The sequence below is a fragment of the Grammomys surdaster genome, unplaced genomic scaffold (genome assembly GCF_004785775.1).
Source record: "Grammomys surdaster isolate TR1022 unplaced genomic scaffold, NIH_TR_1.0 66, whole genome shotgun sequence".
In the NCBI taxonomy this organism is placed as follows: domain Eukaryota; kingdom Metazoa; phylum Chordata; class Mammalia; order Rodentia; family Muridae; genus Grammomys; species Grammomys surdaster.
This window is the reverse complement of record NW_021604568.1, coordinates 631,277-654,530: the sequence shown is the minus strand read 5'-3', so window position 1 is coordinate 654,530 and position 23,254 is coordinate 631,277. Positions and strand designations below refer to the sequence as shown.

Sequence of the window (23,254 nt, the reverse complement as noted above, 5' to 3'; positions counted from 1 at the left end):
GCACCAGGTGGCTGAGGTCCATCGCAGTGTTTCAGAGAAGAAAAAAAAGAGACCCTTTGGATGACAAAGACAAACATGCATCCTGCCTGCCACCATCTCACGATGAATCCTTTCCCTCCTGATAAAGCCCCCTGCATAGCTGAGCTCCTCAAGGTTGGGCTCTGAGATGATAGCCCCTGAGTAATCCAGATTCCTTCCTGCCAGCTCCTGTCTCCTTTCAGCAGTGAGAAGATGGATCCTACCCGAGTAACTGTTCTGATGACTTTTAAAGCTATTTACATGAAAGCATTTAACAGTAGCTATGGTGGATACACGCCTTTACATTTTTCATGTCAAGCTGAACAGAAGGAAACACTACAGAGCTTGCTGTGGTGCTAGGCATTGGGCTAGGACTTTTCACTAATGTATGGGGAAGGCAGTTATTAATTTTGGAAATTATAGAAAACAACAAAATTCTGGTCTTAAAATAACTTAGTGTCTTATATAGAGTGGTATGTTTTCTTTGGTCAGCTAATGAAAAATGTGTAAGGTTTTCTGCCTGACTGCCCATTCTTACTACCAAGAAGCTCCTATTTAAATGAAATGTTCAATCATAAACACCCGCTTCTCCCAACTCCTTGGCCTGTTTTCCTTTCCTTCTCCTTATCCGTTTTTATGATTTATTGTATTTAGAGTAGTTTGTCATCTGTCTGACTTTATTGCACATTGACTCAAACTCTTTCAAGAAAATATTACATATATCATTAAAAGCAAATTACACCAGGTGTGATGGTGTATACTGGTTATGGGATTTCTACAAGTTTAAGACCATCCTGGGCCACCCAGTGATTCCAAGGCCAGCCTGGGCTACATAGGGAGTCCCTGTCTCAGAAACAGACAGCTTCACAAATATGTTCTGAGATTTCACTCAGTTTGACCTTATAATTATTTCAACATTAGTCAGTCTTTTTTCCTGTATTACCTCATGTTTTTCAATCACCACTTCATCGAAAATGTTGATATGTATGTTATCTTTTATTTTAGATAAACTAGAGAAGCTGTAGTCATGTCCTGGTGAGCTGAAAACAAGAAAAGCAGACTTGAGTGTTTAAGGTTGGGGTTTTTTTTTTTTTTGGCAAAATCCATTTCTTTTCTAAGTGCATCAAGTCATTGGTAAAGTACAATAAATTATCTATTATCTTTTTCTTTGTAAAGTTTAAACTTAGAAAAAAACTATATGCCTTAAAGCCTTGCTTCTACTTTTTATTAGGACTAATGCCTGTATTATAATTCACCTTATTTATTCTTAAGTAATTTACCTTATTTACACTTTACCTTATTTACTTCTTAGATGAAAATAAAAACAGACAACAGAACAGCTGGGTTCAGCTGGAAATCATGTTAAGCCCAGTGGACCAGGCAGAGAAAGACAATACTTGGCACTGCCAATCCTAAAGAGAAGACTCATCAAAATGACCAAGACTGCAGAAAGCCTTTCTTTGCATTTACAGTTCCCAGACTAGCTGGGGATCACTGCATTGCACCAGAGTGTGTGACACCCTTCTTTAGACTTTAGTTCTGGGTAACAACTAATACAAAAGAAGGACATTGCTGTGAGAGTTAACTAACTTGTAAAAAAAAAATAGTATGCCCCATGGAAGAAAATTTGGGAATTAGTTTCAGTAGGTCCAGGTCAACTGAGATATGCTTGGCCAGAGTGATGATGGCCATGCCCAGCAGTAGCCTTGCTGCCCCTGGTCCCTCTGAGTGTCCCAAGATAGAGCTTTGAGGATGACAGCTCCCCTATCCCAGGATGCTGGCCCTTTGATAAAAGTTATTTTTCCCCCTAAACTCTGAGGTTTCAACTATTGGCTTCTGAGTGGCAAGCAGCCCAGCCTGATAATATCTTTACCATACAACTTGTACTGACATTATTAAAACTTTTTTTTAAAAAAAATCACTACTTTAAGGAATCTCCAATAATGCCTATAATTTTCTGGTAACAGTTTCTGGCAGTGACTGCTGGAAAAACACCAGTTGAGTTTTGTGATAATTTTAAACTGAATGTTCTCTATGTTTCTGAGAAACAAAATAAGCTAATTCTCCTACATTACTCCTCTGGGGTTTCATTTCATGCTAGGAGTACCTAGAACAAGTCTGGGAGGCAATGCATATTAGCATGAGAATGGACAAGAATCACTTCAAGACATCTTTTGGTTTGTCCACTTGGTATCTATCTTAAATTTCCAAGCTCTCTGAATTAGATTACATTAAATAGTCTATTCAAACTTTCCTTAAATCTTCCCACAATTCTCCCTCCAAAATAGAGTTTGCTAATTATTCTTTATTTACTGCCAGTGTATGTTACATTTGCACATAGGTGGTTTTTTTTTTCTTTTTCCAGTGCTGGGAATTGAACCCAGAGCCTCATGTATACTAGGCAAACAGTATACTGCTCTATAGTCCTGCATACAGTTCTTATTCACTAGAATGTCACAGGAAACAAGGAGATGGAATGGAGTCATTATTACAGACAATGAAAAGTGATAGCTGGATCCTTAGCTGACTTTCTGGTTCCCACTGCATCTTTGGCTTTTCTCACTGTTAGAATCATAAAATTATCAACATTCTAGAGTCTTCTTTTCCTTCAATTCGCTTACAAATTTGTTTCTCTTACTGTTTTTTTTTATGTTCTCCTAATTAAACTACTTTAATGTAGTGTGTTTGTCTGAGCACTCAAAACACAGAGGCACAAGAAACGGGAGTTCAAGGCCAGCCTCATCTATATAGCAAAGTCTAGGCCAGTCTGGGCTACATGGCAATGCCTTGTCTTAACAAATGACCTCTAAGAATCAACTCCAAACTCTAATGTATACATTAATAATCCAAATATTTCCAAACACACATAATCAACTATTTTAATTTACAAATTTTCCAGCAAGTACATTTCCTTTCATTTTCTCCACACTGCTCCTTCTCCCTTCCCCTACCCCACTCCTGGTCAGTGTCTGGTAGCTTTCACTTTGAGAGAGGCATCATTCATGAGAAAGCCCATGTAACCCAAAAGATGTTACCATAGAGACCATGATAATTACATCAGTTTTTCTGAGTTTCCTTGGCATTTGTTGGAAGAGGTTATATGTTAACATAGAACCAGATAAAACATGTAATATAAAATCATATAAATAATTACATGCAATTATGGCAATATCATATAGACTATAAAATGATTTAAAATATTGATAGAAAATGATCTTGCATATAGGAATAAGATTTCAACTTTTTCACTCCTCAAAATAAAGTTATATTATTTGAAAAATATTTAAGTGCTTAGCAGCTATGGACATCGGTCATGAAGTAAACTGTAACCATGTGCCTAGCAGTAAAGCCCAGCATATCAGAGAAAGCAGACATGCAGTTTGGCCCATTTTTATTGGGTCATGTGTAGGGTGATTCTAAGAACACTTAGTTATGGGATTTTCTAGACCATACTCATTTTCTTCTTCTTTGAAGCAAGCAGAAACACGAGGACATGTTTCTTCTGAAGTTTAAAATCTGATTTACTAACTTTCATTAAAATGTCTTATGCACAGAAGTATTGCAGGAAATGTGGTTTTATTCATTCTTGGCAAAAATGGAAGTGTTCTAAAACATTTATATAAATGGCTACAAATTTTAAATGAAGGAAAGCAAAGGAAATTCACTGATGATTAAGCACATACATTCTGCATAATCTCACTAGACATTGAACTACTGGGCCCTGCTCTAAACCTACAAACTAAGAAACTAAGAAGGTAGGTCCAGCCAACTATGTTTAAGAAGCTGTCTGGGTAACTGCAATGCATAAAATGTTTAAGAGCCACTGACTTAAAACATACAATATGTTTCAGAGGGTAAATGCAAGAAAATGCAGGACAATGGTGTTTTGCAAAGGCAAACAAACAAACAAACAAACACAAAAAAACAAAGCAAGACAAGAAAGAATTAAATAATCATGATGTTTTTGTTCCATAGTAGGGTATATGTTCAAATAAAGGGTTGGAAGTGTCTTAGTCTACTTAATGCTGCAATTACAGAACTCCTGAGTCAAGGTAACTTGTAGAGAACAAACTTCTCTTTTATAGTTCTGGAAGCTGGGAATACAGAACCTATGTAGTAACTGGTGATGGTCTTCTTGCTGTCTCTTCACATAGCTCAAGAAGAAAACCTTCTCCTGAAAATCTACTCCCCCTTTCTATAATAATATCAAGTTATTGATTAGGGCTGGTGAATACTAGGACAGACAATGAAATACCCTGTGTTCTACAGTGATATCCCTGGAAACAAAACATTTTCTATCCTAGAGGGAGGCTGTTTAAGACTCTCAAAGTAGACAACTCACAAGTCCCAGAAGTCCCTCAAACATACTAGATTCACAAGCCCCACCTCTGAGGCTATAGAAGTAGTAGGCCTTGCTAGGAAAGCATACTCTGACCCATCAAGCTGCCTACAGGTTCTGCAGAGCACTCTAGGACTGCAGTTTTCCTGATTTGGCATCTAGGCTGGGTAGGTTTTCTGGTGTCAGTGCTGCCTTTGAGTTATCCATGCTTCTGGAAGTAACCATTCTCCCATACTCATGCCAGTAGCCTTGGTGTACTTATTGGATTTCTAATTTGGATTTTGGTAGAATTATTTCTTTGGTATGTCTTCAGATATTTGTTTTTGACTCCCTACAAAAAGCCTCACTCACCACTCTCTCCCAAGGAAAAGGTGGATGGTACCTACCTCCACATGTATACACATCTACACACACACACACACACACACACACACACACACAAGCATACATGAATATGCTCCCTCACCACAGAGTTACTCTGACTAAAAAACTGCAGGAAAATAGACTCCAAACTTACATAAAATCTACCTTGATTTCTTCATTCCAGCATGGATGAGACCCGTTTGCAATGTTGGTTTGATACATAGTGTGTTGAAAGGAAACTTCTATGAAAGGATGTACAGTATCCTGAAATGCAGAGTAAACACTGAGTATATTTTTTATAAGGTCTTGCAAAAAGTTGGGAGATTACTTGGCAACTGGTTTCTTTAGTTTGTATAGCTCTTCTTTTCAATAGCCATTACTTAGTCGTTGACTTAATGACCGTCTATTAGTCCTCCTCTATGTCAGACACTCTTCAGAGATCCAGAGAGAGACAGAACTTTTCTTTAAGGATTTTAAAGTTTGTCAGGAAAAGAAAACAAACAAACAGACAAGCAAGTAAGAGACAGGAGCAATGCAACAAGAGAAGAGGCTTGCAACTGTGGGTTTCAGGAAAGGGTATGGGTATGTGTCTGGGGTCCAGACCAGATGATCAGATGAGCATCACAGGAAATCCTGCTTGAGCTAGGACTTTGAAACAATTGTGCTTATCTGGCCAAGGGCAGAAAGATGGGTGGAGGCCATTCCCGGCAAAGGGAAAAAGTACTGGAAGCCAAGACAACCAGGCTGTGCAGTGGACAGACAAGAGGACAGCTGGCAGACAAGAGTAAGGCTATCAAAGATTCTGTGTGTGAGCAGGGAACTTATACCTTGTTTTATAAAGCCCGAGGGCAGAGAACAAGATAATATGAATTACATTCATGAAGAATACCTTTCCTTTCTTAGAGGAAAATAACTGTAATCTGAAGGACACAGACATGAAGAGACCAGATTGGGAGTTAGGAGCCAGATGCGACCAAGAGCATTCAACCATATTAGACCTTATAAGATGCTAAATACCTCATTTATGACTTCATTTGAGGCTACAAGTTTGGATGAATTTTGATGTCTGAGGTGAGATATGGACGACCGCAGGTAAGTAGGCATACTCAAAGTTCTTCAAGAAAAAAAAAAAAAAACATGGAGACATAGTTTTAATATACGTGTTGGTAGGCATAAGGGTTACCCTGAGTCTTACAGAGGTTTTGTTTTGTGTTTTGTTTTGTTTGTTTTTGTTTTTGTCTTTTGTCATATCACTTTGGTGATTATCACTCCTGTGGAGGAATGGCTCCTAACTGAAGTATTAGCTGAATGTAGTCTGTGGTAACATGTCCACTATTTCTTTAGCATCAAGGGAAAAGTAAAGCTGAGTGATATTTTGGGAAACTAGCCTTCCTCAGTTTTTTGTTCGTTTGTTTGATTTTTGGTTGTTGGTGTTACAATCTGTTCTTCTGAAGAATGACATTTATAGAAAAATCAGTGGTTTTGTGTTCTTTCTTCACAAACAGCCATTATGACGTGTATTGGTTGTGAAAACAATTAGTTGTGTTGAGGAATAAGGTTGTAGTTTGTAAAGTAGCATCAAAATCATCAAGAGGTTTTAGATATAAATGAACAGAATTCATGAGCTGTACCAAGCTAAAGGCAAACAAGCAGAGAACATGTGTGGTAAACAGGGGAGAAGGAGATACATGATATTCTTGGGGCATTTGGGTAGTAATATTCATATTTATCAATCATCCTTGACACTAAATATCCAAGATACATTTAATGAAATGGATACTTAATATTAACAGTGCTTTAATTTGACTGGCCATTGGTAATATCTAGTTTGGTCCCAAGGGAAAAAAAATAAAACATTCTTTGTGCACACAGGAAAGAGGGGTGAAATCCTGCTTTGGTAGAGCTACCTATATATCCTAAGCAGAGCAGGCTTTCCATTTGAAAACCAGAAACAGAACGTGTGTTGCACCTACTTTCCCTATCTTTCTGCTTCCAACATTAAGGGCTCACCACTGTGACAGCGAATGGAGTGGCAGACAGCAGAAACTTCAAAAACTCCCAACAGGCAACAGGAACAAGAAGAAATTATTTGGACGCTACAGAAGATGTTTGTGTGGCAAATATCTCCAAAGCATACACTGAGATTACTTTGGGAATCTCAGATCCCTGTGATGTCTTGGTTTGGTTTGGGCAGTTTATTCTGGGCTAGGCATATTATGCCTATGTCATACTACCTCTGAGCTACTATGGAAACTCATAATATGTGACATTAAAAATAGTTCTAACTATCCAAATGAAGGTTTAAAGGTTTGTTCATTTTATGCATATGATTTGTATGGATATGTGTGTGTTGTGTGCTGTGTGTGTTTGTGTTAGACATCAAACCTCCAGCATTGCAGGTACTAGGTAAGTGCTCTACCAGTGAGTGACATCTTTAGGCATTAAGCGTAAGTAATAAGAATGTTTATCACATTTAAGAAAGATGTTCTGCAACTGCAGACATTGGAGCCCACCACCTACCTATAAGACATTGTTTTTCTGGTAGGAATGTTATAGGCCCTTAGGATCCTGATGAGAATCTTGATATCCCCATCAGAGATGCTCTGGGCTGTGACTTTTCTTCTTTCTTTCCTCTGAGGTTTTAACTTCCTTCGTGGTTCAATGAATTTACAAATTGCATCTGTCAACTGGCTAAGGGGTAAAAAAATGATCAGCTCCATATACACAAAATAGCCTCGTTTTAAATACAAGGTGTTTAAAATAATTGCTCATGAGGTCATTATTCTGAACCGTATCATGTCCATTGCAGAAGGGGACAGAGCTCTTTTCAACCCAAAGTAGAAGTCATTTCCTTAGCTTACAAAGGAAGTGACTCCTCATGCCAGGAGGGCATATGAGTGCGCCAGCTCTTTAGCTACATGGTCCAAAAAGAAGTAAAAGGCAGCAAGATAAAGCTATAAAGCATTTATCTTTCAACACGATTATTGCTTTTTAAAACAATCACTCTCTTAAAGATGACTAATATCCCAATATTCTTCATTGCTCTGAACCAGTTAGTTGCCTATGCTGACAACCTAAATCTGTGGAATTATAGTTTGATAGTCTCAGCAGTTTCTGTTCAAGATCTTGAAATACAGGACAGTAGATTTCAGCACCCTGGGCAGTCAGAACCTTACTGGTGATGCTGAGAATTTGCGTGTAGTCCCTGGAATTTGCTTAGACATTCTCCTGAGCCTCCCCTTGGGTTTTAGTATGGAGAATGAAGAATGAAGACAACTCCTCAAAGGCCCCACCACCTGCCCCTGTGCTGCTCAGTGCCCTGGCACCACTGAAGGGGAGAGGATGGGGTTATAACATTGCTACCAACTATAACTCATCCAGGAGCAGTCTCATGGGGAAACCTCAGAACAACAACAACAACAAAAATGGGAAGGCGTGTTCTTTTTTTCTTTCTTGTCCTAGAAACTGCCCAAAAGGAGAGGGAGAGCTCGATCTTCTCTCTGTAGTATTGTACAACTACAACAACATCACAATAGGTAAAGTGGCCAGATGCACTTTGTTGCCAAGCCTCACTCTGCATTCTGAGACTGAGCTTTGACGTGTGACATAAACATTTGTAAACTACAGAGAACCCAGAGGATTCTGAAGATACCAGCTCAAGGGCCTTAATTTCATACTTAATAATTGTAAAGTACCTTGTAGATACAATTTCTTCATAGTCAGCCACAATATCTGACAAGTTAAACTTGCTGACTTTGACGATTTTTTTCATGATCAACCTTCTCACCTAAAAAAAAAAAAAATCCGCAAGTTAAAAGAAATGGAGTGTTTCTGCTTAAGACTACATATTGGCGATGCTTCTGGCCCACTGCGTATTTTACTCCTTGATATTTCAAGCAGTGAGTAGGAAGGGAGTTAGGTAAGTGGAAATATGGCTATTTCTACTGTTATTAAAATCATCCTCAATGCACAGTTATACCAAGGCAAATTCTTCCTACACCCTTTCCTTTCTCATTCATTTGCTCTTAACCTTGATCAGTTTTCCCATCAGACTCATAGTCTGCAGTGCTGGAAGAGGTCTTCACTAAGAAAAAAGACAGTCCTAAGGTCTTATTTCTACAACAACCACTACTGATCAACAGGAATCCTGACCTACAGACCAGAAGAAATCTGCACTTGTGTGTTTTCCTCAAGCCTGTCCTAGCCTAACTTGAAGTCCCTATTCCATCAGCATGGCAAGAGAGTCAGCCAGAGCTTAAAGCTTCACCTTGGCTGCTAAAAATCTTGACATTTTTCTTCTTCTTTTTAAAATTTGAGCCAGGGTCTCAGTATGTAGCACAGGCTGGAATGATCTTAAGTGGTCCAGGTTGGCCTTGAACTTGCAATCCTCACTCAGTAGCCCAAGTGCCGGGGGTGGGAGGTGGGGGTCATAGTTGTGTACCACTATACATGGTTCAGATCTCTATTCTTCTAAAGACTGCTGTGGTCTTAGAAAAGTCTTCCTGCTCTTCCTCCTCTAGTTTCATGACAGGTTTAGGTTTTCAGACATGACCAGGCAGTAGGGTTGGCAACTATCAGCTTTCTGTTCTGCCACATGTCATTCTGGAACCAATGCAACCTAAAGCTTGGTTACCTGCTTGAACTGGTTAGGAAATGGAGGTAGTGGCAGAAGAATAGGCAAAATATCCTGCCACACAGGCAAAAAACTGTTCCCTTGAAAGTGAACCAGGCCTTCCCTCCCTCAGAAAGTTTGCTCTTTTGTCCCCTTTGGTATCATATAGGACTGAGCTTCTTCTGGTCCTCCCATAGAATACATGGGTTTCACCAGAGTTTCCAAACATGTGTAAGCTTGTAATGTTCTTTTTCAGAAAATTCTACGGCTGTCTCCCTTACCCAGTTCAAGTCTAAATGAATAAGTAGTGAGTTCTCATCCAACTGTTGTCTTCTCATGGGCTTCCTTTCTCAGCTACCTTATTCACAGTCACAGTTGCACCCCCCAAACACACACACACACATGCATGCACACGCACACGCACATGCAAACATGTGTGTGCACACACACACACACACATGAGAGAGAGAGAGAGAGAGAGAGAAAGAGAGAGAGAGAGAGAGAGAGCTCATGTCCTCATTTTCTACTCTTTTCCCTAACATGTTTCATTCTCTCAAATGTGACTTATTTTTTATGATATGGCTTTTTCTAGTATATAAACTTCAGGAGGTCAAGACTCATAGCAGATACTCAATAATTGTCCCTGAATAACCAAATTAAAGGACCACAATGAAGAAATGCACTTGCTCCTTAGATGCTGTCATTTCAGCAAAACATTTATCTAGTGACCCTTGGGCCAGCTTGAGCTATATACTGTAGAGCTATGGCCCCAGCCTCAACTACCACTGATACCAGTCCTTCAGCAAAAATCTAGGGAACACAACCCATGTCCCATGGAGTGCATATAAACCTCAATGACACTGACAGAATACGCCAACAAAGGGAAGGGTTAAGAACCTATAGACCTAAGGAATGTAGGGTAAAAAAATTTCCACTATCTGTAACTCTAGTATTATGATGTGAACCTACCTACCTTGAAGGTTTCAACTAACCCAGAGCACAGTCTTTATACAAGTTCACATCCAACTGCACAGCTACCCAGCTTTCTTAAGACTCCTTTCTAGGGTGCATTTCAGGCATCCTCAGTAGTTACCTCCTTAGCCCTTGGGAGAGCCAGCTCACTGCCCTCTTGGGCTTCTCAGAGGGGATACAATGACATGGGTTCTCTTTCCTCAAGAGCACGCACATTTCTCTATTTTCCAGTATGGCACGCTCATTACTAAAGCATATCCTAAGCCTTGTTTTTTTTAAAGAGCAGTGTTAGCTAGGATGAGGTCAAGGGTGACGCTGTAACATTCTTGCTTAAGCAGGAGTTAGGGCTGTGCTCTCGTAGAGCACTCACTGGTGATGAGCTAAACTAAAGAGAGTTGTTTGTCCCACTCTGAGAAAAGTGTCTACCATCTATGCTGTGTGTGTGTGTGTATGTGTGTATCCAGCATATATAAAACCAGCAGATGGGTTCTCACAAAGGTAAATCAAATATATTGACAACACCACATTCATTACCTTTTTCAGAAAATTGACAGAATTAATCCTCTGTGCTGTAATAGAGTTCACATCTGAAATGGAAATATCCTTCTGCGCCTGACTTTCATACTCCTAAATAGAGAATTGGATTAGTTCACAATACAGGGGTCAATCTGATGTGCTCCGACAAAAATACTGTTATTTGTTTCCATTTAAGCACAAAGATGGTGGCAAACATTTCTCAGGAGGAGTCACCCTTTTTTGATTCTCTTACTGAGAACTGGCCCAAACCAGTTTCTGACTACATTCCATTTTCTTCTGGTATGAAGTCCACTGATCTTTTATTTGTATTTACTGACTTAGTATATGCACCTGCATGTGGATGGTGATGTGCAGGAGTGTGTTCGCTCCTGATACCACGTGAGTCTCAGGGATAAACCTCAGACTGCCAGAGTTGGCAACAGGTGCCTTATCCTCTGAACCATTTGATATACTCACTGGTCCTCTAAATTGTAGTGGTGACTGAGATAGATTGCCATTTTAAAAATGAGAAGATGAGGAAAATTCATTATTTGCATTTCTTCTCTACTCTCTAGCCATGCCTACAGAGCTACCATGAGACTCCTGACTAGGCTGTGAGCATGCTCCCACCCATGGCTTGAGGTTTAAATATGATGAGATGAGTCTTGGGCAGTTTTTGTGTAGCTTCTAAAGTGCTGAGATGGAAAAACAGTTGTTCTATCTCTTAGAAAGCTTGAGTGCTGGGTTATGGCAGTTGGGCACTTTCACAGCTATCAGCCTTCACAAACCCTCCTGTGAGACTGGTAGTGTGCGGCTGAAGTGTTTTGAAGCAGCTCCTTTTCAAATAGGAAGAGAAGCTTTGGAACATTTGCTAATCCATGATACAAACCCTCCCCTGGCTGTAGATTGATGGCAGCCACCAGGAACTCCCTGCAAATGTGGCTGGGGAGGGACTTTTATTACAGGCTGCAGCACATAACCCAACAAGACCAGCACTTCTCTTGCCTTTTTTTTTTTTTTTTTGGATTCTAAAGATCTGAAGTTGAGATATATTCTACAATTAATACCTGTCACTGTGGTAGTGTTTCTTCCCTGACTCCTCCCCAGAACTGCTGTAAAATTAGTGGTATATGTTTAATGATAACAAAAATGCATCAATCAGTAGCATCAATTTAGAATAAACCTAAAGGATTTGGGCTGGTGAGTAGATTTGGATAATACTATGTTGTAAAGTCAAGCTAAGGGCATGATGGGATGTAGGTGACCTGTACAGTTTTAGTGTCTACGGAAAAAGGAAAAAACTCTGTGTTGATTATTAATTGCCAAAATTAATACAGAAATGAAGATAGGTTTGAAGCAGTATGACATTAACTCTATCACACGGTGTTTGGACAGGAGCTGGGTACCTGGAAGACTATGTCTGGAATCTCGTTGTCGTAGAGTGGCATCTGCTGCAGGAGGAAGAGATCTAGCTGGCCTGCATTTCTCAGCTGCAACAGCTGGAAGCGTTTGCTCCTTTTCATTTCTTCCTCGGATACAAAGTTAAATTCATCTTGCAACTGCTCAAGACGGAAATATTTGGGGATTTCTTGTCCTTTGTGTCTCAAATACTGTAAAACATGAACAGGTCAAGTCTTTACTTAGGAAATTATTTACTTAGGAAAGTATTTTGAAAGCATTGACTTTAGGTTGTACTGTAATGATTGGAATGTAACAGAAAGAAATAGGCAGGATAGGCAGGGGAGGATCTTTGTTCATTAACAACTATCTTCAAACACGGGGGCTATACAAATAAGCTAGATTCATGATATATCCTAGACTAAGACTTATTTAGACATGTGGCATGTGACCTGCAGAAATGCACATGCTGCCTGACATGGCTTTCTGCCCTGTCTGATCATGGCTTGCAGAGAAAGAGAAAATGTCAGTGTTGTACAGAAGCAAAAGGCAGAAAGGGGCATCATCGGGATATGAGTACTGGACTTGGAAGGTGGTGTGACAGCCACTACTAGTGTCCCAGGAAGAAATGTGACACTGATGAAGGGCCATCAAAGTAAAGCATGCTGGGAGCACAGAACTGTTCAGTTGGCTGTAGGGATGGGCACAGATGACCAGATAATGGTGGCTGAGTGCAAGAAAACATTTTTAAGTCCTTCTGATAAATCATTGTGGCATTTTTAGTACCTAATAATATGGCTAGCATGTGAAAGAGTTTTAACAGATGTTAGCATAAAGGTTAGCCTGCCAACATCAGGTCTAAAGTAGTCATTTCAGTTGTTGCATTTCTAACACTTTCCCAATACTCTAAACCTATTGAAAACCATATGTGCCCTCAGTTTTACTTTTGTATGCACCCTAAGTGTCTAGAAAAATACACAGTAAATAGTGAAAGAATGTATAAGATACATATGAGGAAATAAAATATATTTATAGTGTTGATAGTTTCTAAAGCTTACCATGATAAGTTCTGTTATGTCTGAATACTCTGGATTATTCGGATCAATCCTGATGTCATCTGCCCAGTCACAAAGCTTTTGAGAGTTCACGATCCACGGGAGTCCAGGAACACTTCTCGCGTCGACATTCCTTAACACACTGATGTGGAGAAAATATTTTGTGACTCTACATACAATATGTAGGTTACACATTATACAGGTTAAAGCCCACCCATGGTAGGAACCCAGAGGTAAAGATAGCCACATCCTGTACTTAATGATAAAAGAGAATCTATCTTTATGATATGCAGACCAGTGCGTCTCATGTTCCAATTTCACCATAACTTTTTAACAAGGTGTCTATTCTCTCTTAAAGATGATATAGCTTGTTAAGGATAAAACTCTATAGATATTCATCTGTGCCATCTCCAATTTGCAGAGTAGCTGAAATGCAGTAGATACTTAAATGAATAGTGCTTTGGGGGGTATATTTTATAAACTCTAAACATAGCATTGGGTTAAATATTTTATGTGTGCACAATATTAAATTTTAATCTAAATATCTGCTTGTGCAAAACCAAGAAAGCGCACAATGTAAAAAGTGAACCTAAGGGGCTGGCAGGATGGTTCAGTGGTGCCTACTGCAAGCCTAATGACCTGAGTTCTATCCCTGAAACGCAAAGAGTGGAAGGTGAGAACTCTTCTAAGTTGTCCTCTGACCTCCACCAGTGCTATCATATGTGACAGGTAAGTAAATGTGAAAATAAAATAAATACACAAAACAAATGTGAAAAGTATTTTGAAAGCATTGACTTTAGGTTGTACTGTAATGGTTGGAATGTAACAGAAAAAAATGTGGTTAAGTAGGCAGGATAGGCCAGGGGAGGATCTTTGTTCATTAACAACTATCTTCAAACACGGGGGCTATACAAATAGGCTCGATTCATGATATATCCTAGTGACTCAGCTCTATCCACTATAGACTAAGAGGAGAAAGAAGGCAATCCTGGAGGATGTGCTTGCACTTGTCAATTAGCTTGATGTCTTCATAGATAAGTTATCGTGTCCTATGTAGCTAGAAGAATTTGCAGTGGATTTCCAAGCTTTTTCTCTCAAGCATCAGAGAACAGTTCCCATCTGTCAACTGAGCTCACAGAATTACAGTTTGGAGAGATTCTGTAAGGGTTTGGCCCAAGCATGATGACCACTCTATAAATTCTCCCTTCATCAGTGTCTGCCCTTACTTCTCCAGTGATTGTTATCAAGGTCTGGTGGACCCACCCCGCAATAGGGCAGCTGTGTGAATGAATTCACAGCCACTACAGGTAGAGCCGGGCCTCTTATTTCCTATTTCTGTTCTTGAAGCTGAATTATTTTTCTATATTTGTTATAAAAGATCTTTAAACCCTGACACCCCTGGCATCTTGCAACAAATTTTCCTTCCTCTTGGGACAGTGTTAGTCCCCATGCCCCAGAACACAGGGCTTAAAGCAAAACTTGAATGTTCACAAGTAAATTGGAGAAAGAAACTTAAGCAACTTACCTTCTAATAAAAGGAGGCTGCCATTGGATTTTACCACAGTCCCATGACATCTGCTTCATAAAATACCACAAACCTCAGAACTGAGTCAGTGAGTCAGTCACACAGTCTCTCTTGTCTCAAGGCCAGTTGGAGACCTGAAGCTTGCACTGTGCAGATGGAGTACTCAAAAAACATTCTAGAATTCTAGGATGTTTCTTCCACCAATCTGGTAATTCGTAAGTGATCCTTTGGTGATTCAGAATGACTGGGAAAATTTTAAATCCCAGAAATGAACTCTTTAGGAGTCTGGGCCCTTGCCTGCAAGTTAAGAACTATGGGGATACCTCTCTAGTGGTCCATGTGACTGTAAATCATAAGCAGTGAAGAAACACATCATCCTACACAAGAAACACTGTCACAGAGGGAGGAGTCAAATAACACGTCAATGCTGTACTGCTGTTTGCATGCCCCTTTAGATGCATACTTCGTAGAGCACCCTACTGAGATATAGAAGCATGCTTCAGACATGAAATGTTTATTACCTACAGTATGCAGAGCTCAGTGACTGTGACACAGGAGTCAAAGGGATTCCGTTTTCATCCAAGGCCCATGAGAGGGAGTAGCTAAGTTTCCCTGAGGTAAAAAGGCAAAGTTCTTCATTCTCACTTTCCTCGAGATTAAAAGGCACATCTGTTTTTAAAAAGACATTTAGAACACATCACTGGTTTAGAAACGCAGGGGCTGAGCAGCTGGGAAGATGACTCAGTATGCAAACTGCCCCCCTGTGCAAGCATGAAGATAAAGTTTGGATCTTCAGAACCCATAAGAGAGCTATCTGCAATCCCAGAGCTGAGGAGGCTGACTGGTGGATCCTGAAGCTGGCCTCTCCAGCTCCCCTTGCCAAACTGATAAGCATCAGCTATAAGGAGAGACTCCGCTTTAAAAGGGGTAGGGTACAGAGCAATGGTGGAGAGTCACCCAGTCACAGCCTCTGGCATACATTATAGCACCCCTCAGCTCCCCTCTAAGAATCCAAAAGGAGAACTGCCTCAGACTGCAAATGAGAGAAAAAATACTGAACCAAACACAGAGATGAGCATGTCTTCATTTCTTATGCCTGGGATTTTGTAACCATTCTACCTGAGATTGGCTTCCAGTAAGGAAGGATCATTGGCAGGGGGCGGGGGGAAGGAGGCAGACAGGGCAGGAAGGGTGGCTCAGTGGTTAAAAGCACTTGCCACACTCAACCATGAGGACCAGAGTTAGGATCTCGGAACTTACACTGGGCATCTCACAAATGCCTGTAACCCCAGCTCCAAGGAATTCAATGCCTCTTTCTGGCCTCCATGAGTAAGCATGTGCACTTTTGTACACACATACAGATCACACACACACACACACACACCTTCCACACATACACATACCTTTCACACAAACACACAAAAACTTTTATTAAAAAAAGAGCCAGACTACCTGCCCCAGCACATGCACACACACGCACACACACACACACACACCATATACACTCAAAGAGTTTACCACCACTATGGGAAACTGTTGCTATGCTGCCATATGTTTTGTCCTTAGTCTTAGCTTCTAGGTTTCTATGGGAGAAAAGAAATTTCAGGTCCATCTGGACCAGAGCAGACCATGTTCTCCAGCCTGTCCTTCCCAGTTCTTTTGCTTACACATTTTCTCCTGCCTCCTCCTTGCTCACTTGTTCACACCTCCCTTTGCAACTAACAGGCACAAGTAGATGTAAAACTCCTGAGAAGATGCAAGAAAGTAGTCCTGGGGAAAAGGCCTTGATGTGATAGCTAATCTACTTGCATAAGAAGAGTGAAGTCAATCAAGTAGCAAAGGGATAGAAAACCTCTTCTTTCCTTCATCCCCTTTCTGAGTCCCTCGTTTTCTTCTTTTCTCTTTACCTTCTATACTCTTCGAAGAATAGCAGACATATCCTGCAACATCCTTACAGTCATTAAAAGAAAGGAAGTCAGAAGCAAATCCCTGGACTGGGAAAGATAGCTCAGAAGAGGACCTGAGTTCAGATCTCCAGGACCCTAGTAAAAGACTGGGCATGGTGGTACGCCTTTGTAATCCCAGCCCTGGGGATGCGGAGTCAGGCAGATCCTGGAGCCTGCTGACCATTCTCCTAGGTTAAGTAAGAGATCATCTCAAAAATGAGGTAAAGAATGACTGACAAAAGACACTTAGCATCTACTTCAAGCCTACACACACAAGCACATACACACCACACAAATACACACACAACCCACACAGACACACACTGCAAAAATACACATATGACACAATTATACACACCATGCAAATACATACATTTACACCCCATATGTACCATAAGTACACACACACACACACACACTCTCATACCAGAGCTCATATTCCAGAATCTATAATGCTTCTCCTCCATAGGACTAGAAAAAACAAGGTATTCATGGCAATGTTTAAGTTTCCCAAACACCTGATTTAAGACAGTGTTAAACATGCTAGTTTTTGACAACTGGAGTAATTTTTTTTTGTAACCAAATACTGTACATGGGATTTTTTTCCCTGAGACTTGCTATGGAGCCCAGACTGGTCTGGAACTTACTATCCTCTTGAGTCTTCTGAGAGCTGGGATTACAGGCAGATGCCACCATAACCATATTGTGTAAATTTCATTCAGACTGAAACGTTCTAATTTGCAGGGGAACTTTTAACAGATCGGTAAACAACTCAAAATTGCTTCAGGAAGTCCCTGAAACTGATCAGATTCACTAAGCCCCTCCCTGCCAGAATAAGAATAAAAGCTAAGAGCCCCTCCCAAGACGAAGAAAAACTGCCTGGGAGAAGCAGAAACCAGCCAAGCTGCCTGGAAGAGGTTTAGAGCAACAGAGGCACCTAGCAAGGACACCCCCTAACATGTTGAGCTATCTGCAGGCTGTGCAGTGTTCCAATTTCCATGCTTTGTGAGCTGTCATCCATGCTGGGTGGGCTTTGGTGATACATCTGCCTTGGAGTCATCTCTGTTCCTCTAAGGAACCTCAATAAAACTCACTGGTTCACAAAGTTGGACTGTGGTAGTATCCATACTTTGGTCTGCCCTGGTCTCCCTATCTAAGGTGAATAGATGTGTGTTGCATCTCCCCAGGAAGAGTTTTGTTCAGAACACCCAGCTAGGGTACCCAGCATTTGGTACACATCAAAAAAGGTAAGGGGAAAGATTTTAAACAAACTCACTGCTTCCTACACCTCCATCCATAGGTATGACCAGTTTATCAGAACTAAATTCTGTATATTCCAGGACAGTCTTGCCTTTCAGCTCTGTCTTGTTAGGTAAAGGCAGATACAGTTTAACCAGTAAAGTTGATCTTTTACTTAGCTCATAAACCTGAATATAAAACAAATGGTTGACAACTCACCAAAATGCAAAACAGGAACAATGAGAAAATAGAAGAACTCCCAACAACTCATTTGAATCATTTTTGAAAAATACTATAATTAAAATAGCACTGTCCTATTACACTCCATTCACACAGTTAAGTCGGGAACAGGGATCTGGTAGGTCACGCTGCAACTGCACTTAAAAGCAGAGCAAGAGCAGGAAGTAGAGGCGGGACAGAAAAACCCCAATTTTAGGTTTCACATGGACTCACTTCCTCCAACAAGGCTCTACCCAATAGGGCCTTCCTAGATAATGCCACCAATGGAAGACTACATGTTCAAACATGTGACCCTAAGAGATTGGGGGTCTGTTGTGTGTTTACTTACCTGGTTCCTTAATGGGTTCCAAGAATAACAGCAAGAAGAGAAAAGGAAGATGAAGAGGAGACCCCCTCCTAAGAGACTGAAGCCACCAAGTCTGGGTGCTGGGAAGTGAGCAGTGGATGGCTGACACAATAGCTATCTGGCTTACCACAGTGACAATAGTTCGCTCGGAATGAATGGTAACGCTGCATGTCTGGGGTGGTAGGAATCTTAATGGAACGGGATTAGGTAGAACACCCACAAACAATTTTGTGTTTGCGACATGAAAGACCGTAGGTGAGGTGGGTGGGTTATGCATTTATTAACTGTAAACACATTGTTAACTATAGAAACCAGACGTTCCTTAATATAAAAGAATAGCCTACCATATATAACAGGGATCAAGAAGAGAAAACGACACACGTGGCATAAAACAAGACAAACATAAATGATGCTGTACCTCCAAGCAGATAGTTTCAGGCCAATATATCAGCTGAATGTTAAAAATCTGTTGAAACATGACTTTAAAGTCAAACTGTAAGGGAGACACTGAGGTGCGGGAAACCTGTTTATCGTTGTAAAATATTTTGATAAAATATTTAAGCTTCTGCATTTTGGCTCTCCTCTTTTGCTCATATCTAAAAGAATCAAACAAATCATTAGATGACCCACAAAAGCAGAGATGTAAAATACCCTTCCCCCCCAAATTATCTTAGGATGTTTTTAAAAAGATAAGAGAATGACCATTTCAGAAAATAGATTCCACCTTTAAGTCCAATAGCACCATAAATATTTTTATGTGATTAAAAGAAAATCCTCTTAGCCAGGCAGTGGTGGCACACGCCTTTAATCTCAGCACTTGGGAGGCAGAGGCAGGTGGATTTCTGAGTTCGAGGCCAGCCTGGTCTACAGAGTGAGTTCCAGGATAGTCAGGACTACACAGAGAAACCCTGTCTCGAACCCCCCCCCCCAAAAAAAAGAAATCCTCTTACAGTAGATCATTTTTGAAGAAAGACACACATTCAAAAATAATAAGGAACTGAAATCAAGGTTTGGCTGTTAATTCTGCCAAGTCATATTCATATCTTATAGAAACTTAAGCATTCCCCCTAGCATTCATTAGGTGTCTTATAAGAGGAGGAAGGAGGGAGCTTCGGCATGGCGGTGGAGAGCTTACATTATCATTATCAGCTGCAACAATTCTCCTCTCTCTCTCTCTCTCTCTCTCTCTCTCTCTCTCTCTCTCTCTCTCTCCTGCACACCTTTGTTCTTTTCTGTTAAAGGAACTGTAAATCCCTTAGGTTTCAGGCTGTGTTTGCCCCTTTTCTGCAGGACCACAGAGAAGCCATTTTTTTTCCTCTGAACCCTACAATAGGTGAGACACTATGTCACTTTCCTGAGACCTCTATGGAAATACTTGCTGGTCATACAAATCACCCAGTGGGTGACAGGAAATTCCCAGTCTTCTCTATGCCTAATTCGTTCCCCAACCCAAGTTTTTATGTTCTCAGAAGGAACCTGACCTTGAAGATTAAGGCTTGATCTTTTTTCTTTATTGGATATTTTATTTATTTACAATATAGATGTCATCCCTTTTCCCCGTTTCCCCTCCCTAGAACCCCCTATCCTATACTATCCTTCTTCATTTATGCTTTTATACCATTTTGATTACATGCATGCATTAAGGTCAGTTCTAGGTTGAGGGTCTAGCAATACAATAGATGCAAATAGTCAAGGAACAAGCAAGACAATAAACACAAATAGTCAAAGAAAGAGCAAGACTTGATCTTAGAGCTGTTACTGGGAGGTAAGCCTAGGCCTGGAACCCTTCTCTCACGTCTGCCCTAATGAGCTATGGGCCAGAGTCTCTCTTCCCATTGTTTGCCCATCCATCTTCTTGTAACCCTCTCAGGAGGTCAGGGGACAGACATGTTTCTTCAACCTTCTCTTTGTCTCTTCTACCCTCCCAGATACTCCAGAGAAAGCTGCCCTGTGTGTTGTCCTCTGAAAGTCATTTTAACAACAAACTCACAAAAGGACTATGTGTTAGGAACATAAATGAGAATAAAATATTGTATAACTCAAAAAACATTTTTGTGTAACTCAAAAGCCATTTTCTGTGATTTTTAAATATGATACCTAAGCTTGCCACTAGGCAACTAGGAGAAAAGGAAAGCTTCAGAAGCAAGCTCCTGGGAGGCCACCTCAGATAGGAGCCTAGCCCGGGGACCAGCCTTGATAGACCAATCAAGTTGCCCCAAGGTGGAGCTGATGAGTTGGTGAACCGGTCGTGAGCTATGAGCCCTGGTACCCTAAAGCCATGGCTCAATAACATGATACAAAAGTGGAACTTTGGGAATGGTCTCTGGGGTCACACTGCTGGGTTTCTGTAGCTTCTGTGTTGATATCCATCAGCAAGGCTTTGAGACTCTGTGTGGCCCTGGCCTCAGTAGCTGTTGAACTTCTGACACTGTCACTGGGCTCATACAGGCAGTGGTCAGCATTCTTGGCAATGTTCTGACCTCTGACATCCATCAATGCCATCCTCCCTCCTGCCTAATCTTCACTGAAGATTAGTGTTGAGCCTACAAGGTTGAGAGTGTTCGCATCACAGAAGATACCCCAGTGAAACCCAGCATCAGTATTTCAACCCAAACAACTGTTCCCTGCTTAGTGAGATGTCTGGTTTTAACTTTTTATATTAGCATGCTATTATAAGGAATGTTTGTGTGAGTAAACTGAGCATATTTGAAAGTCAAATTTAAAAAAAAAAGAAATTAAAAAATAAAAGAAAAAAAAGAAAGTCAAATTTTGTGTGGACATCCTAATTGCCACGGGCCTTACAGATCGTAGGCTGTGCTCTCCACATTATGAAAATTTACCAACTCAGAATTATATTATCTTCAGGAAACAGTGCCCCTTTTCTTCTGTTGTAAACAATCTTTAATTGTAACTTTAATTTTCTTCAAACTTTATTTTTAAAGATGCTTCTTAAGCGCTTTAACCTCCCTTGTAGCCCACCACCCATCAGAGGTAGTGGAAAAGAAAAGATATGGGGTGCTTGCTTTAGCAGAACATCCCTTCACCTGTGTCTGCTTCAGTTAAATCTTCCTTCACTGGTCTGCTTTAGTCTTTCACCTGTGGGGAGTGGACCTGTTTAGAAAAGTTCTTTGGAGTAACTTCTGTGTTGTCTGGAAATTGGCAGTTCAGTTCACAGGTTAGCAAGCAGCAGCAGCAGCTCGATCCACTCACAAACACCTCATAGATACACCAGCAGTCCAGTTTGGTAGAATCTGGATAGCGAACACAAGTCAGCAATGATGGTACTACCTAGCAGAGACAGCTAGGCATCAGCATCAGCCTCAGCTTCAGCCTCAGCTGGAGTCAGCAGGAGGGACCAGGGCCAACAGGAACACCAGGAGTTCTTGGCTATGCTTCTCTCAGGGAAGTGAAGATCTGTGAAAATTCAAGACCCACAAGCGTTGCAGAGATAGCTCTATAAGCAACCCTAGCTGAGCCTCCATCACTGCCCGTTGAGTCTATTTATACCCTCCAAACATCATGTGTCCTACACAGGCCTTGCCTCAGCACATGCATCTGTCTCAGCTGACATCACCCTGTCAATCAGCCCGAGTCAGCAGAAGCAGCAAGAAACTGCAGCACAACACCAGAAGTTTTTTGGTTCATTTCTCTCTATGTAGCTCAACTACAAAATGTAAAGTAGATCAATACCTGCGTGTTGTTAGCAAAGAATCTTTCGCCATATGTCCTTTCATGTGCTTGCTTTAGCAGAACATCCTTTCATCTGTGTCTGCTTCAGTTAAATGTTCCTTCACCGGTCTGCCTTAGTCTTTCACCTGTGTCCACTTCAGGACAACATTCTTTCACATGTTTGCTCTGGCAAAACACAACACAACTGACTTTCCAAAGAACCCTTAAAAACTTAAGGTTTCATTTAATCCTTCCACTGTCTCCATTCTTTCCATTTCTGGCCTTGCCTGGAACATTTTTCTCCTTTCTAAAGAGTTGATTTTTGATCTGTGAAATGGGCAGCCATGCTGTCTGATGGTGACCGCTTTGAAAGGCTGTATTTCTTGTAGTTTGCCTTGATCCCACCACGACCTTCCTAGGTTTTCTGACACGCAGCTCCGTTTTCCCACTGTCAGGTCTCAGGCTCTCCATATGTCTAGAAATAAACTCAAGCTGAACTGCAGGAGGATTTCTGGCAGTTAGATGGAAGCCAGCATTCCTCGGGGACCTTTGAAATGAGTTTCCATCCCCAAAAGGAGTTGGTCCTCCTACTCTCCTCCTTTAATACAACCATTCCCCTGTAAATCTGCATGATTTCATTACCCCAACCTTAAGGGCAGTGGTGGTGCATGCACATGGAAACCAGAGGCAGGCAGATCTCTGTGAGTTCAGGGCCAGCCTGGACTACACAGAGAAAACCTATCTCAAAACCCCCCCAAAACAAACAAACAAACAAACAAACAAAAAACAAAATAAAAAAAACCCATCTGCATGATTTGCCCACTCCATCCACCCTCCTCTCTCAGTATTCTTTTTTTTTTTTTTGAAAATTTTTATTAGGTATTTTCTTTATTTATATTTCAAATATTATCCCCTTTCTTGGTTTCCCCTCTGAAAGCCCTCTATCCCACCCCCTCCCCCTGCTTCTATGAGGGTGTTCCCTCCACCCACCCACCCAGTCCCGCTTCCCTGTCCTA

At 40.9% G+C, this 23,254-nt stretch overlaps 1 protein-coding gene across 1 annotated transcript in view; it reads right to left on the bottom strand.

Moving 5' to 3' along the window:
- The window catches only part of Cc2d2b (coiled-coil and C2 domain containing 2B), a 75,234-nt gene that overhangs the window by 20,864 nt on the left and 31,116 nt on the right, over window positions 1-23,254 (bottom strand). The window contains exons 14-24 of the mRNA XM_028773204.1: window positions 18,988-19,165; window positions 18,021-18,171; window positions 15,320-15,467; window positions 13,277-13,415; window positions 12,227-12,430; window positions 10,839-10,931; window positions 8,416-8,507; window positions 7,241-7,411; window positions 5,738-5,834; window positions 4,875-4,984; window positions 962-1,058 (exon numbers count right to left, since the gene is read on the bottom strand). Coding sequence (XP_028629037.1) covers window positions 962-1,058; window positions 4,875-4,984; window positions 5,738-5,834; window positions 7,241-7,411; window positions 8,416-8,507; window positions 10,839-10,931; window positions 12,227-12,430; window positions 13,277-13,415; window positions 15,320-15,467; window positions 18,021-18,171; window positions 18,988-19,165 — 1,480 coding nt within the window. The remainder of the gene's footprint in view (window positions 1-961; window positions 1,059-4,874; window positions 4,985-5,737; window positions 5,835-7,240; window positions 7,412-8,415; window positions 8,508-10,838; window positions 10,932-12,226; window positions 12,431-13,276; window positions 13,416-15,319; window positions 15,468-18,020; window positions 18,172-18,987; window positions 19,166-23,254) is intronic.